General features: G+C 43.6%; 1 protein-coding gene across 1 annotated transcript in view; it reads left to right on the top strand.

The window, feature by feature from the left end:
- The window catches only part of LOC102378891 (MARVEL domain-containing protein 3-like), a 29,927-nt gene extending 17,574 nt beyond the window's left edge, over window positions 1–12,353 (top strand). The window contains exon 4 of the mRNA XM_006033311.3: window positions 11,478–12,353. Within this exon, the coding sequence (XP_006033373.1) occupies window positions 11,478–12,175 (698 nt within the window). The 3' untranslated portion in view covers window positions 12,176–12,353. The remainder of the gene's footprint in view (window positions 1–11,477) is intronic.
- The last annotated feature ends 4,899 nt before the right edge of the window (window positions 12,354–17,252 follow it).

Here is a 17,252-nt window from a genome sequence, read left to right as displayed (position 1 = left end):
AGCAAGCCAGCAGCTAACTGGAAGCTTATCAGAACACAAAGCTTATCAGCCCATCAAGAAAACAAAAGCATCTCTCATTATTTCAAGCTCTTCTTACCTGCAGGGTGCAGGCATTTTGCAAAGCAATTGGAGATGCACGCACAGACACCTCTCAGCATTAGCTAGCATGGGGGGAGGGGGGTGGTGGGAGAAACATGGCCAGATGCTGGCTGGGGTCTGTGCTGCTGGGGTCCCTGCCATGAGAGAGGGGAGGGGAGGGGGAACCCCTGCTTGAGCAGTGAGTGGTGAGGGAGGGGCATTCGGCAGGGAGAAGCCTGGCAAACACTTCTGTGCCCCTGCCAGGCAGACCCTGGCTGCAGTCAACCACCCCTATCTCAGCCAGCTGGAGCACTGATAGTGCTCCAACTAGGGAGGAGAGGGGCAGGGCCAGCCCTGCTCTCTGGAGCAAACAGCACAGCCCTGCCCAGTCCAGCTGAAGGCTGAAAAGCATATTGGGATTCTGAGGGACTCTGATGTAACTTAAACCAGGAAGGGATCTGGCATAGAAGTTCCATAAACCAGTTTGACCTCAATCAGTTAAGTCTGATGCTACATTCCACCAGATCCATCTTAAACCAGTTTTGGCCATTTTGAAACCGATTTATGTGCACTGAACTTTTGTTCTGTTACAGGTTTAAACCAGTTTCTGATTACTTAAACTGGTTTGTGTGTAACTTCTGTCCCTAGCCACAATGGTACAGGAAAAGGGAGAAAAACCTAAAATTCCCTGAGACAGGATTTGACTTACTATAACTTATTCTAACTGCTTCCTACAATAACTCTTTTCAGGTAATGTATAACACAGCCTTTTGAAATTAAGAGAAACACAGGTGAAAAACTATTTTAGCATATATTTGTTAGTATAATTCTTGGTCTGTTGGCATTGGTGACATGTAGTGGGTGCACCACCTGAGATTGGCCATGCCTCCCCTCCCCACAGAGAGAAACACCAGTGGCACTTCTGGGTTTGCCGCCAGCAACAATCCTCCCCAGTCGGCAATCGGCCACTGGTGCCCTCCCAGTATTAGGAGGCACCAGTCGCCCATGTCTGTTGGTAAATTAGAAGTGTCCTACTGTGTCAAACCAACAATCCATGTAGCTCGGTATCCTGGTTCCAACTGTGGCAAGTAGTAAATATTTTAGGAGGGAGAGTATAGGACTAGAGTACCCCATCCTCCTTCACACCCTCCATGGCACCAACCATTTTAAAGAGCTATTGATAGATTAATTTTAACTTTATTTTCACAGTTAATAGCAAGAACTTCCTGCATGTCTCTTTCTGTGACAATGTAAGAAGCCTTGCAATTTATGTTTGATGATGAGTCAGGGTTTTATGGTGGGGGGGTGGGGAGGGGGGGAGGGGAGAGGGATGGTAACGAGAGGTTGTTTTTTATTTTTGTTTGTGTTAAATGACAAGGCAGTCACTTTGTAGGTAGGTGGAAGAACCAGAAAGGTCAGATATGTGGAGACTGGGCCATACCACACCTTGGACTGAACAACCTCAGACAAGATAAAGTGCAAATTCCCAGATTTAAATAAGCTGGAGATGATTGGGCTTCCTATCAAAATTTCCAACTCCTTTAGTTTTGTTTCAGTGTTTTTATTGGTGTGAAAGAGATGAAGCACTGAGTTATACAGTAACATTTCTTTAATTTGGTTTATACAATAAAAGTAAATGGAGTCTTCACCTTTTAGCCATACATTACTTTAATTCCAGTCAGTTATTCTGCTTTACTAGACATCATAGCTACTTACCTTGCAACTTTCATTGAAATTCTCTGCTTATTTGACATTTAGAAAGAAATCTTGGAACAAATAAGAAAGTTGGCGGAAAGAAGTATTATGAAACTCCTATTCCTCAGTGCCAGTAATACAGCTTGGGGAGATGTGATGAATTCTAATATTCTAATATAATAAAGGGCTTAGTCTATTTGTCTGTCTGTCCGTAATGCTCTTAGAGCACTCTGGTTACTGAAACAACCAATCAGAGTGCTCCAAGAGCGTTATGGACAGGAGGCAGCAGTGGCAGTACAGCAGAGCACTGCCATGATGGCGGGGAAAGAGGGGATGGAGCGGGGGAGGTGGGCAAGGCCAGTGCCACTGGCCTTGCTCCCCCCTCCCCCCTGCACTTTGGAGGCGGCAGCGGCGTGGGGTACCGGTGGAGGGGGGGCCAAGGGGACTGCTGGGCAAGCTTCCCCCTACCCGCTCCCACCTCCTGGGCGGTGGTGGCAGTGGCAACACGGAGGGCAGGGGGGGTGTTAGGTTAAGGTTAGCAAGCTTCCTACCTCCCCAGTCATTCTTGATGGGCAATTTGCTAGTACTATCGTATTTCTCATCTATTGTATGGTAAGTTCTAAGTGAAGATACTTCTTGTCAAATGCTCAGGCATATGTCTCTCCAGTTAGTCTCTAAGAGCGTCTATAAATGTGCTCTGGGATGGAGGGATAGGCGCTTTAATTAGATCAACTCTGCGAGACGCTCTAATTAAAGTTCTTGCCGTGTCACTTGTACTCAGCATCCCACACTTCAAAATGGCAGTGGAGGTGCTTGAACTAAAGCTTGTTCAATGAGCTTTAATTCAAGTGCCCCTGCTGCCATTTTTAAGCATGGGGACACTGAATAGACATGACAAGGAGGCTACTGGAGCACGTGAATTAACACGTTCCAGCAGACTTGATTAATCAAGTCTACCCCGACATGTGCTAACTAGCATGCATCAGAGCAGACGTCCGGCACATGTATAGGTGTCCAAAGATACAATCCTACTCTGCCTTCTGTCTCTCTTTTCAAAAAGATCTCATTTCAAAGCAACAAGTAAACTTACTAAAGGGTAAAAACTGAAAGCAGAGAATGGAAATAATTACATTGTTTCAGTAGGAAATAAAATTAGAAAATAGTAGTGATTTCCTTCCCCACCTTCCAGGATGTGCTTATGCATTAATAAACCAGCACTCATTGAAGTATAAGGATCCATAAGTTCTTGTTCTTAGAAATATGATCCAAATCTCTAGCCATAGCTATGCATGTTGGAAAGTACTTCTGCATAGTTGGGGATGGCCCTCCTTTGACCTTCTGAGATCATTTCCAGCCCTATTTTCCTATGATTCTATGGTTAGTGGCATAAACAGTATAGGGTAGGGAGAGGGGAAAACAACCCAAGCACTCATATTAATCACTATTAATTTCTTTTAAGTACACACAATTCTCTTGTGCCACTGTGTCATAAATTGCTTTCCATGGTGATTGCCCTTAGAAGAAAGGTTGCTGAGTACTACAACTATTTTCAAAACTATTTCAGGATGAGAAACACAAGTTTATACAGCAAAAGATTCACTCCTTTGAAGTAAATAACCTTCTATAATTTCTTTTTCATATATAGATGGTGTTCAATACCACTGAGGGATCATTTAACGCATAGACCATAGGTAACTTTGGGAATGAAATAAAGGACATTTGAGAAACTGTTCAAACTCACTCAGACAGCAAGTACCAGTTCCTTCTAGTTTTGGGGACAATGGGCTACACATTTGTGAGCTAATGCCTAGTATCTAATAAAAGCTACGATTTTTTTTCAGTTAACAGTCAGAATTTTCTCATTTTGCCATTCTGAAGTATCTAATTCTCTGCTTAAACTTGCTGTAAATTTTTTGACACATGATCACCGTGAGAATAACACATGATAAGTCCCTATAGTGTTTTACCCAGCCTCCTACCAGTCAAGTCTGAGATACAACATGACTGGATAATTATCTTGACATTTTTAATTCTCTAATTGTTTTGAGATTGAGGGAATGTTACAATTTAGACAAGTACACATTATTATCTAAGTGGATAGATTAAAACTGCCTGGTAATACATGACATTTCACAGTGGAGTAGCAGTTAGTTTATTTGTTCAGAATGTATGGGGCATTTTATTCATTTGCCATACAACACAAATGACCAAAGCATTTGGTATCATAAAATGACTATATCTATTGCATATGACAAATGTATGAGCTTTAAGAGCCGTTTATGCTGTGCTGTTTGGCATGTATGGTGAACTAGCAGTTGATGGCACTTTAATATATGCTTGAAATAGACTGTCAATACTAATCATCTACCTCATGGGGTTGTGCTGATAGTATTGTCTTGATTTTGAGAGATGAGTGAAACTGCAGCTGAAAGGAGAAGCAATAGGAAAGCTGGTATTAAGTAGTAGGTAGACACCAGTCCATGATGTCACTATGTAAATGATTCTCAACCAGGGGCTGGGGTACTCCAGGGTGTCGCCAGACCCTTTGAAGGGTGTCTTGAGGTGTGAGGAGATAAACAGATAAGTACAGGCTCAGGTTTGTCCCTGCCTGGTTGATCCCCCACCCCTACTGCTCAGTCCTTAGCTAAGGGGATAAATAGTGTAATATATAAATTAGTTTTTGAAATTGGATGCCACTCAATTCACAAAAGTTATGAAGGGGCCTCAAGTCCAGTGGCGGGGAGAGAGGGGGAGGAGGAGGGTACCTTGAGATCAAAAAGAGTTGAGAACCACTGCTGTACATAATACAAAGTAAAACTGGGACTCCAGAATTTCCCCATTGTGATCTCACTGATAGCTGCGAGCTCCACTTTGTGCAAGGAAGTATCTTTTGGGCTTGCAACTCAGTGGTAACCTGGCATCACAACAACCAGTTTTGGACTTGTTGCTCCCCACTATGTACGACAGACCAGGTTCAGGTAAAAATCCACATTTATTCTGATTTAGGAAGATCTTGCTTTTAGCAAGCAAATTCCTTAACTCTGTTAAAGGAAAGAACTGTTCCCTTTTCAGTCCAACAGCCCTTGAAGATAACCACCATAACAGACTAATACTGTTCCTCATGTGAGCTTGTTTGTATATTAAATTTAGTTGCATTTCCTCAGAAGAGAATTGTAATATATATATTTATATATATATTGTAATTATATAATTGTAATATATATTAGTTACTACAGCATAGTCGGCTGCAGTGATGGTGGTTCTATCCCAAGGATGTACATAGTTAATAAGAATTTTTACTATACGGACTCGCTTAACCTAGCTATGGCCAGCGAATGTCTTAATGCAAAAGCAGTAACTACTGAAGTACTTTCCAGTTACTAAAAGTAGTTCAAGTCTAGTTCATGTAGAGGGAGTGGTTGTTGAAAACCTTGGAGAAGGCCAGCAAGAAAAACCACCTCACCTCCAGGATATTCTCTTGTTTAAAAGTGACTCTTACCAGGAAGTTTGCAGAACTAAACAGGCATTATTTTCTGTCTTATAGAAAGGACTGTCAGTACATCCAGTGCAAATATCAGTACCTGAAGTGTAGAACACAAGGTCATGGTACAAATGCCAAGTGCTAGCTCCCATGTTTCCAAGGTTGGGAGATTTCCTCCTCAAAAATCCAGCACCATACGTACTTCAGGAAGTTGTCTTACCACAGCAGCAGGAGGAGCAAATAAGGAAGATGTCCAGAAGTGAAGTGTGTTTTTGTAGGAAGTATTAGGGGAAAATGCTAGCGGGAAGGAACAATATTTCTAAGAAGAACAGCAAGATAACAGTGAAGAAAGATAAGCTGTCCTGAACTGATATTTTCCATAATTTGAGCCACAGGGATATGGTCATAAAATTTGAGTGTATTTGAATTTTATTTTTCTTATAGTAATGCTGATATTTTGAAAGGTGCTCAAGAGAGTTAGGTGTTAAAGTGATATTTAAATTCAATTTGCTGCCAGTACATAACACTTTTGTTATCTGACTTAAACATTACCCCATTAGGGATTGTTTAACAATAACAAGAGAAAACTGAACTCCATGACTGATAAAGGACCAGCAACCGTAAGGGCATGTTCAAATACCTAGTTATTTTTATACTTGTATTGTTATGATCCTGCATCACTAAAGTAAGGTGATTTTTTTGGTATTAACTTCCACAGAAGGTCATTGCTTTGTGCACAGAAGACTGCAGTAATTCACTGGCATCAGCTCACTTTTTTGCTACCTTAATGCATGATTTAGCTGCCCGACACATGTAACCTTGTACATTTGGGCTAAGTACAGACAGTCAAAAAGCCCGAGGCTGAACTGATTCAGTCTTTTCAGGTTAGTGTAAGTGGCAAAGACTGAACCAATAAGCACATGAACGGACATTCACTTTTGATTCAGGAAATAAAGCAACATGCCTCCAGTGGCTCAGGCCTGAAGCCAGGGGATGCTAGAGCACAGCTCTCTGGCTGTGTGTTCACTTCCTCTTCCTGCTGCCCCCAAGGTCTATGGGATTTGTAGTCCAGAATCACAACAATAGGACTCTGCAGGGTTGCTTATCACTTCCTTTCCTGCTTCCAGGTGCCTCTGGGATTTGTAGCCCACAGTCACAGCCAGCAATAAGTAAACAGGGCAGGGCAGCACTGTACTCAGGGAAAGGGGAGTTTAACCCCTCTCCCTGGCCTCAGACCCCAGCTCGGTTTTGCCTAGGGGGGCCAGTGAGTCATCCCTTATTGCTCCAGCTAGGGAGCAGAGAGGCATGGCCAGCTCTGCTCTCTGGAGCAGACAGCACAGCCCAACCCAGGGCTGCAAAATTTGCTTGGATGCTGGGGCACTCCGATTTAACTTGAACCAGGAAGGGGCCTTGGACAAACCCAATTCTCAAAATGAGGGAGAAGAAATAATTGGTGGCGGGAGGTCGGGCACAGAGAGATTTCCTGATTAGAAGAGGTTGTGTTTGACAGCGTGTTGAAAGTGCAGATCTTGGAGCAGTCATTGTCTATAGGAATTATTTAAAGGGTGCTGTTCTTGATCAGCATTTCCCAAGCTATGGGGTGCAGTCCCTGGGGAAGGGCATGAAAAGTTCCTGGGTCCCACAGTAGAGCATCAAGCACTTGTGGCAGGGAAAAAAAAAGGCACTGAAAATGTCAACAGTCCCAAGAGAATCAGAACAAGTGCAATGTTTGAACCCTTACCCTCTACAGTTCTTGATTATGGGAAAGGTGACATGAGACTCTAGAAAGATCCTGTCTATCATGTCCATCACCCAGGCAGATCACATTAACAGTACTGGCTGTTCTCACCTCTAGCTGCTTGTACTGTACACATACACCACCCCACCTCCCACACCCATGGCCCATCATCTGCTGGGTCAGACAGGGAGAGGAAAATTGATGGTATGCTGACGGTGGGGAGACATACTTGCCAGGGACAGACACTGCTGCTTCCCCCACCTGAGGAGAAAGCCAGGCTAGCTGGAGATGTACAAGGAGAGATCACTTGAGGAGATGGAGGGTCTCTTTGGTGGCCAAATTAGGTGCCTGACAAGTGGATCAGGGAAGAGTATGGGGCTGGGGTGAGGAAGTACCAAGGAATTATTAGCCAAGAATGGAAAGGCATCCAGAAGTGTAGCCTATACCCGGATACTTGCTTGATGCAGGTGTAGGTTGTGCAGCAGTACTTCACTTCATGATGGAATTTAACTGCCTCAATTTTCAAAGGAGTCAATACCATTATTTCAGATCAATCTGCCACATTCTGAAGAAAGGGGAAAAAAACCCCCAAACCCCACACAATAGAGTTTTCCTTTAAAACTCCCAGACCTCATTTCACATTCCACACCAGACCATAACAATGAGCCATTGTTCCTTACGCAAAACCACTCTCACTGGTCAAAAAAAAAAAAAAAAAAAAATCACAGTGGGAACAAACTGCTGAAACACTTTTATGGCCTGATTAGCCTACATATGAATCCAACTTACCTCAAAGCTGCAGCAATAGTTCAGGGCAGAGCTGATAAATTCCTTCTTGTTCTCCTAAAGCCAATTTCAACATGTCAGGTTTAATTTTAAAATTAAACCCAAGCAGTTGAGATCATTTATGCCTCCTGATGGCAGGCTTCCCTTTATCCATATGTAAAACAAATTCTACCCACAAGCTAGAGCAAGTGCCACCATCTGCCTGCATTCAATATTGCCTAACACTAGCATTTATAATTATGCTTTTTGAATAAAGCATTGAGGCAAGAATTGTTCTGTGTGTGGATTCTGCTTTCAACAGCGAAGTTATAAGCAGGCAAGCAGAGCTATCCATGAGTGGAAACAACAGCTCCTTCACTTTATGGGCAATATCATCCATTTTCCACTCCTGTCTAACCATGGAGGCTTGGTATGTGCTAGGATTTAGATGTATGCTGTTCAAACATGGTAGGCAATGTCTTCTGAAAGAATACAAGGCAGTGTATGTAGGCACAAACACACACAAAGGTGAAATGTTAAGAGCTATAACTTCCCCACCTCAGTGTGCATCATACATAGTACGGTGAACACTATCCTATCAGGTGTTAGTTGACACATCCCAAATGCATGCCAGACAGTCATAAGCCTAGACAAAGTACAAACTCTTTCTCCTTAATGTGGAAGCACTTAACAGCTGTGTTTACACCAATATAGTTCTTGCTCGTTTCTCCACAATGGTATCCAAACATGGGTCCCCCCCACCATTGTTTGATCTGGTACAGAAAAATGGGCATCCGATATAAACAAATATAGATCAAACCTAGTCAAATGAAGGATTTTTTATGCAAATGTTTCCCATGAGCACTAAAACTGGTATACCTCTACTAGTATGAGTAACAGAGGGCACTAGTGTAGACACAGTGCAGCAACAGACTGATTCTCCAACATGGTCAAACCTAAGCCAGAGTGTGCGTAACAAATGCAAAAGTGAAAACATGTGGCTGGGCACAACATAGGAGCCAGTGTAAAAGCTGTGGGAAGCCTTTGCAAAAGATACCTCATGTGAACAGAGCTATATGTTGGTACAGGAAGGTGGCAGGAGGGAGTTTTTCTATGGGGCAGTAACAAAGAAAGTAGGGAGGGAATTAAACCATGTCGACACAGTTGTGTGCAGAGTTTGGATGTAGCCCAAAACATGCAACACCTGAACATTCGGAAGGCTTCAGGATTCCTTCTCTTCACCCTGATGACTATACAAACCTCTGGGGTTTGCATTAGCAGTTTATTGCTTGTATAAAACTTGCCAGCTGTTCCCAGTACCACAGTAATTTACAGTTGCTTGATTTGCTCTGGGTGAAACGCAAAGCTGAACATGCATGTTTTCCTTTGATAGAACCTCAGATGCACATTTAACAATCAATTTGTATATGTGGCAAGTAACTCAAGAGGTGAATCCTCTACATCAGTGTTTCTCAACCCATGGGTTGTGACCCAAAAGTGGGTCACAAGAATATATGAATGTATATATAAGAATATATATATGAAAGGGTCATGAACAAACTTGAAAATGGATTTTCCTTTAAAAGAGAAAAACTTGGGAAATGGTGGCTTTTCCCTTGCAAGCTGGCAGAGTTCCAGCCTGCAAGGGGCTGCTGGGGCCCCCCATACAACCACCCTCCTGCCCCATACATTGAGGGGCTGGAGCCAGGAGCTGGGGGGCAGTGGGTCAGGAATGAGGGGCACTGAGTCAGGACAGGTCATTGCTGTTTACAAATGGGCCCTGGTACAAAAAAGGTTGAGAACCACTGCTCTAGGTGGTGCGTGCATATTAAGCACAACACACTGGACTTCAGGTAGGACCTAAATTCTCAGCCAATAAAGTACTGGCAGTTCAGTGGGGGAACTTTACAGACGCACATAAACCCGTCTAACCCGACTGCCCTGTCTCTCTGGAAACAACAGGCTATAAAGCGACTCCTGGCTGCTGCAGGAATGATTGCACCTCTAACTTATTTTTTTTTCCTACTTGTTTAAGGCCACATCCTGCTAGTACTCAATGCTAATTAGAACTTCATTCTGGGAGGAGTCCCACTGCAAGCAGCGTAGCAGACTCAGGCCCTTTGTGAATAGAGGGGCACAGCAGAACCGCAGGTTCAGATCTGCAGTACAAAGTTCCTTCCAGTTAGGAAGATATCAGTACCAAGGGAGTCGCTCCTTCCTGGGCAAAACACAAGAGGGAGTATCTGACCGTTCTTAATGAAGGCTGCTGAATCTCCCATCCCTGTAGCATGTGCCAATGTAATAGATGAAGAGGTCTGGTTTCTTGTGCTAATTCACTGTTTTTCCTTGCAGAACAAAGTGGACTATTGAAAGCTGCCCAGTGCCTGTCCCACTTTTAACAGCCTAGAAATGTAGGAGCATTTTGGCAAGTTTCTAACACTAAGACTGCGTTCACACTTATTATTACAAGGAGGAGGTGAGAGCTATAGGGACTCAGTAATTACCTTCAGGTCTTAAGCAGCATAGCACATTCGTTATGCTAGGGACTTTTACCTCCTGAAATTCAGCTCAGCTACAGTCAAATATATAGCCCAGTGATTCTCAGCCACCCTGGAGTGCCTTGAGATCCTTTCAAAGGTGCCACAGTGTGACACGCAAAGTTAAGCATGGTTAAGTGTACAAACATGATTCACAAGATAAACCCAGATATTTCCAATAGGAAATCATAGCATTAACAACTTTCTGCCCTATTGTGGTCTTTCTGAGTTCTTTGCAGCAGAATTGCTCTGTTATTATTCTGTAGTTAAAAAATTATCCAAAACTAAGATTTGGCATTTTCTGAGGAGTGCCTGACAAGGAGTGCCTCGAGTCTATCTGGGGGTGTCTTGAACCTAAGAAGACTGAGAACCACTGATTGAACTGCAGGAAAACATTTACTAATCTTAGTCTGACCCCTGGTGGCTAATAATCAATGTAATCTAAGATTTTGTTTTATCAGACACAAAAATGAGCAGTAGGATCCACCTCTATGGTCTTGCTTACAGCCAGTAGGTAAAGGAAAATGGCCAGCTCAGAAACCCTTAGTCCTAGAACTTCAGCCTAGCCTTCTCCAAGAAAGGGGGTGGATGTCAGAGATGTCCAAAAAGCGTCAGGCTGGTTTAAATTTCCCACCCCCACACCATACAAGACGCATTTGATAGTAGCTACAGCAATTGCTTCATAAAATTTATTTTCCTGTAAAGGAGATAAAGTTGGAGCGCACATAAGTTAAATGTGCACCTTCCCGAATGTAATTTGAACATAGGCCAACTGTTCAGCTTCTTAAATGTAATTATAAAAATCTCATTAGAATTTAGTTCAGGATGGACAGCTCCCATTCAGCATTACATCAAGGAGCTGAAGGACAAAATACGACCACTATTCACTTGCCGTCTCTGTAGCCCAAGTGTGTTGTAAAATCTTTATGGATTTTTCTTGGTTGATCCACTCATCCAGCACTCTGTCAAATTACTGAAAAAACCATCTTGCTCCAGCTGTATAACTCTCCCTCTGAAGCAAATGCTTCATTTACAAAGCAAGGTTTTTCTATAACAACAGCTAAACAAAGCAGCTCAATAAGCCCTGAAAGGAACTCAGTGTGTGTGTATACGCGCACTTGCATTCACATGTTCTTATTTTTGTCAACAGCATATTAAAAATCAATATTTATTTCTCCTTCAGGTATTTTGAAATTTGTTGAAATTACAGTCGGCATTCTGGTGCTGATTTGTGTTGCGGCTGCCCAGGCGGCCATTTCAGGCTACAGCTCCATGGGCGGCTTGGGAATGGGCTCCTTCAGCCTGGATACTGCTTACAGCCCATTTGAAGGATATGAACTCAAGGAGGTGAGAGACCTGGACATGCAGTTCAGCCAGATGAGAGCCCCTTGTGTGTACGGGGGCATTGCCTTCAGCCTGACAATGGCTGCACTTACACTCCTGTTCCTTGTCATTGGGGCAAAGCCAATTCATCGCCTCTCCATGCCACTGCTCATGGCAGAATGTGCCTTTGATATTCTGGCTGGTATGGCGTACACTGCAGCCGTTGGCCTCTACCTGCACTTTGTCATCCAGGTGAACACAACAGATGTATGCAAGAAGAGGGAGAGGTTGTATGCACGCCGGGGATACACATCAATGAACTGCGAGGTGCAGGGAGGTGATGCAGCTGTTGCTGTCTTTGGTATCGTGGCTGCCTGTTTGTACTTCCCAAGCTCTGTCATCTGCGCTCGCACCATTCGGACCGTGAGGAACTTCCGGAGGCACCAGACACAGCCTCAGTACAGCCCAGAGAGCGGCTACAGAGAGAGAGGCCACCCCAAAGCCAACAGAAGCCCTGAAAGCACCCGCAGCATGCAGGCAGTAGCAACATTGGTGTAGACTCTACTACAGAACTGAGCATGCAGCAAGACCAGAAACCCCAAGGAGGGACTGGATTTTGCATGTAGTTTTTAAATGGAGCTGCAATACCATATTAACCATTGTCTAAGCATGTATCAAATAGCCTATATGAAAATGCAGTAAGATTAAGTCCGCATCATGTAATAAAAATCAATACTCTGACTACATTTTATTTTGATTTTTTTCAGTCACCTCAGCCAGGGTCTTTATCATTTATAATCTAAATTTGGTTACCAACAGTTTAAATTTGCTCAGAGCACGTCTAATTGGCTCACTACGGAACATCACTCACTAGGGTTTGTTAACACATGAGCTGCCAGCATCGTTGAGCTATTGGAAAAAAAATTATGGGAAATTTCTAAAAAACAATTCTCAAGAATAGATTAAATGCATACTAGAAATATGGAGGGAGGGGTGACACTTTGTTCTTTCTGCCAATGACAACAAGTCCATGTAAGAAGTCAATGAACACTCTCAACTCCAATGAATGGGTTTAGGATGCTATTCAGGAAGGTTCTTTAGCATATACCCGTTTTTAAATTGTTGAACAGCCCTATTAACATCAGTGGCATCCTCAAAGTTAAGCTTTTGTCTTGAATTAGGTCCTAAGCTATAACTCTGATCTACTTTGCTTGGGCTGGTGTCATGACTAGCAATCTGAGAAAGGTTTAACTCCTAAGTGAGACATCCACATTTAGATACCCAGACTGCACTGTTCTCCAAGGAATTCTGCAGACAGTACCAGAAGTGATGGGTTGGTCAACTTCTTATCCTCTACTGGTTTTATACCCATCTCTGAATCTATGTCAATTGCTATGAATTTTTAGAAACTGAGAGCTTTCACCTGAAAAAAGAGGCAGTTTGCAAACTTCTAACCCCAGGGATACAGACATTACTGTTAAACCTATGACTGCTTGGGAGCAAGTCCTCACACTAGAGCATACTGGCTGCCTTTGAACATTAAGCACTGTTTTTCTATGTAATTAGTTACCCTAAGAGAGTGATAGACACAAGCACATCTTCCAACATAAAAATAACTTATGAATAACAGTAGTCAGGCTCTCCCTGGGTCAAGAAACTCATTTACAGTAGCATCTTTCAAGAATCCTCTGTTTGAAGCAGAGCACACAAACCACTGTACATCAAAGATGAGCAAGAACACAAGAGCAGTGCTTAACCACATCAAGATTTGTCAGCTCATGCAGAAGGGAAGAAGCAATTATGACTCTGGCAGTCCTCTTTCAGATTTGTCTGGCTGAGAATCATAATCCAGATGAGGTCTCTTTTTATATTAGAGTCGATTTATTATATGCATGCCAATTCCATTAAGCATGATCATGCTTGCTATATAATCAAAACAGTGTATTAAAACAATATTATGGTCCTGATTCTGTAGATCCTTGCATAAACCTTTGCAATACTATTTAGCATTTATGCAATGCAATGCTTTATGTTCAAAGCACTGGAGAGATGTTTAACTAAAACTCTATACCTTCATACACAGGCACTCAAGCTTCTTCAACACCTAGAGGTAGGGGGAAGGGAAAGTGGGAAGGACAGGGGCAGAGGGGGACAGAGTCTCTTACCTGTCGGTGCTCTCTGCACTCAAGCCATAGCTGCCACTGAGGGGACAAGCTTGCTGCACACCAGGGGCAGCAGCCCCATGGCACCGGCTCCTTGAAAGCAGCCCTTCCCTGCCCAGATATGCCAAGGGGCCGAATACTGTGCCTGCATGGAAAACACTCCTTAGGACAGAGGGGAGGCACCACTCTGCTCATTCCCCTTCTCTCCAGATACACTACTCGGTGAGAAGCTGCCTGCTCAGCCCCTATGGCAGAGCACAGCACAAGGTCATTGCTGCCCTGGCTGATTCTTGGAAGAGAGGGGGAGGTGATTCCAGTACCTCTCTAAGCTGGAGGGGAAGCGGAGCAGAGAACAGATTAGTCTGGACAGGCCCTCCATAAACACTCTTGCTCTTAGCAGGCACTCTGTGAACATGAGAAAGGTAAGAAGCGTCACACTGGATCAGACCAATGGTCCATCTAGCTCAGTATGCTGTTGATGACGAAAGTGGCAAGTAGTAGATGATTTAGAGCGAGAGTCATTAGTAACTTACCCCTCGCTTATGCCTACCACTCAGCCTTTTTCCTTTCCAAACTGAAGTCCCAGCCTTCTCAGTTGCTTTTGTAGTGGCATCTGCTCCATATATCTGATCATTTTTGTTGCCCTTTTCTAATTCTACTACACCTTTTTTAAGATAGAGACCCAGAACTGCATGCCATACTCAAAATATGGGAAAGGGCATACCATGGATTTACAGTGGCATCAAAGATATTTTGCTTTTTTTTTCATCCAATTCCCTTCTTGATGCCAAACATTTTATTGATTTGGTTGCTGTTCTAGAAAGCGATCTGCAATGAATCCATGGACTTTTTCCTGAACGGTAACAGCTAGTTTGGAGCCTAGCATTATGAGCATATTAGTTGAGGTTAGTTTTTCCCAGATGCATTACCTTGCACTTGTCAACACGGAATTTCGTTTTCCATTTTTTGCCCCTTCACTGAGTTTTGAGAGATCTTTCTGCAGCTCTGCACCATCAGTTTGGTAAGCGACTATCCAGAATAATTTAGAGAATCATTTGCAATCTTTTCTCTTTCCTGGACACTCCCTTTTCCAGGTCATTTATGGAAATATTGAATAAAGTCAGCCCCAGCACAGATCACTGTGGGACTTCACAACTGATCTTTCTCCACCCTGAAAAATAATCACTTAGTGCTACTCTTTGTTTCCTATCTTTTAAGCCACAAAAGGAATTACATTCCAAACCCCTGACAACTCAGGTTTGGTTTTTTTTAAAGCCTTTGGTGAGGGACCTTGTCACAAGGTTTTTCAAAATCCAGATATCGTATCACATGAATCCTCCTTGTAACACCTGATATGGGATACTGGGCTAGACAGACCTGTGGTCTGGTAGCATAACTAAGAGGGGGTGACTAGGGCACCAGCCCCAGGAACCTCCTTTGTGGAGGGAGCGCAAAAGCCACTGCTGCCACAGCAGCAGTAACAGCCAACACTGCTCTGCATGTGGGGCTACCTCAGGCATGGAGCTGCCCTGCTATGCCTTTTCTGTGGTCTGATCCAGTAGGCTTGTAACACTGGAAATCAGACTCCAAGCTTAGCTGCATTCCACTTTTCATCATTAGTTGAGAAAGTATGTTGGACTGTATCTGTAGATCAATCGTAAATATGTATTTCATTCACATTATACCTACCCTTGGATAGGTATAATATACTTTGCAAATACCTACCCTTGGATAGTTTCATAGTTTCTAGGGTCGGAAGGGACCTGAACAGATCATCAAGTCCGACCTCCTGCCCTGGGCAGGAACAAGTGCTGGGATCATAATACCCCAGCCAGATATCTATCCAACCACCTCTTGAAGGCCCCCAAGGTAGGGGAGAGCACCACCTCCCTGGGGAACCCATTCCAGAGCCTGGCAGCCCTAACCGTAAAGTAATGCTTCCTGATATCAAGCCTGAACCTGCTCTCAATCAATTAGTGGCTGGTATTCCTTGTTATCCCAGGTGGTGCCCTGGGGAACAGAGCTTCCCCCATTTTCTGCTGGTCCCTCCCAGTGAGTTTATAGATGGCCACCAGATCCCCTCTGAGTCTTCTCTTGTGGAGGCTGAATAGATTCAGGCCCTTTAGCCTCTCCTTGTACAACCTACCCCGCTGCCCCTTGACCATGCGAGTGGCCCTCCTCTGCACCCTCTCAAGGTTAGCCACATCCTTCTTGCAGTGCAGCACCCAGAACTGGCTGCAGTACTCCAGCTGTGGCCTGACCAGTGCTGCATAGAGGGGAAGGGTCACCTCCCTGGATCTGCTTGTGATGCATCTGTAGATGCACAACAAGGTGCAGTTAGCCTTAACTGACTGCTTCCTCACATTGGTGGTTCATGTTCATCCTGGAGTCAACAATGACTCCAAGATCCCTTTCAGCCACTGTGTTGGTGAGAAGGGAGTTCCCCAGCCTATCGGTGTGTTGCAGGTTCCTTCTCTCTAGACGCAGCACCTTGCACTTGTCCACGTTGAATTCCATCCTATTCTCATCCGCCCACCTCCGTAATCTGTCTAGATCTACTTGGATATACTTCTGTTCTTCCCCTCTTGATTTGCATTCTTTGTATAATTTGCTTTGTACACACACTTACATACACAAACATGCAACTACAGTTGTCTGACATTTACTGAGCTCTCAAATTACTTCAGATAAGTTAGTAAAATAGGAATATCAGACCATTTTTCCTTAAGCCAGCCATGGGAAACATTCATCATTACTCATCTCTTCCATAACACCAATCACTCAGAGAGGGTAGCATTCAGTATATTAAGTAGCTTGATGCCAACACAGCATAAAAACTGTCACAGATGCTCCCCCTCACCCATCATAAATAAAATATCAGACTCCTTGCAAGGTCTGCAGATTGTCAGGGTGTTTGATGTAATTGGTTTTGGCATGTGACAGAGCAAAACAAGCAAGTCACAGGATGCCCTTCATTACTACAAATGGTCTATTGATTTAGAATGATGCCACTTACACAGAGAAATGCACCTGCTACTGGACTGTCTGAAGCACACATGGAGCAGTGGAAAGCTTACATCAGGAAGATGTGTGCATGTGTTTCACAAGTAATTAATTTTTTAAGAAGATATAATGAGGCTCATGAGATAGAGGAAAGGGCCACATATTTTAAATGTGCTTTAGGGAGCTCCATTATGGTATAGACACTTCAGATACGTATACTCAAAATAGTCTTTTTAGTGATGAGTGAAATGCTTGAACCAGTGGTTCTTAACCTCATTGTACTACGGGCACCTCTATAACTTTGGTGATTTGAGTGAGACCCCATTTCAAACACTCAAGTGTATATGACACTGCTCACCTCCTTGCAGAGAAGCAGGGCTGTGGGGGCTGGGGGAATTGGCCAGGCCTGAGCCTATGCTTATCTCCTCACAGTCAACTTATCTTCTTGCAACTTGAGCCACCATTTAAAA

The sequence above is a fragment of the Alligator sinensis genome, unplaced genomic scaffold (genome assembly GCF_000455745.1).
Source record: "Alligator sinensis unplaced genomic scaffold, ASM45574v1 scaffold1222_1, whole genome shotgun sequence".
Classification (NCBI taxonomy): domain Eukaryota; kingdom Metazoa; phylum Chordata; order Crocodylia; family Alligatoridae; genus Alligator; species Alligator sinensis.
This window is presented reverse-complemented; position numbering and strand designations above follow the sequence as displayed.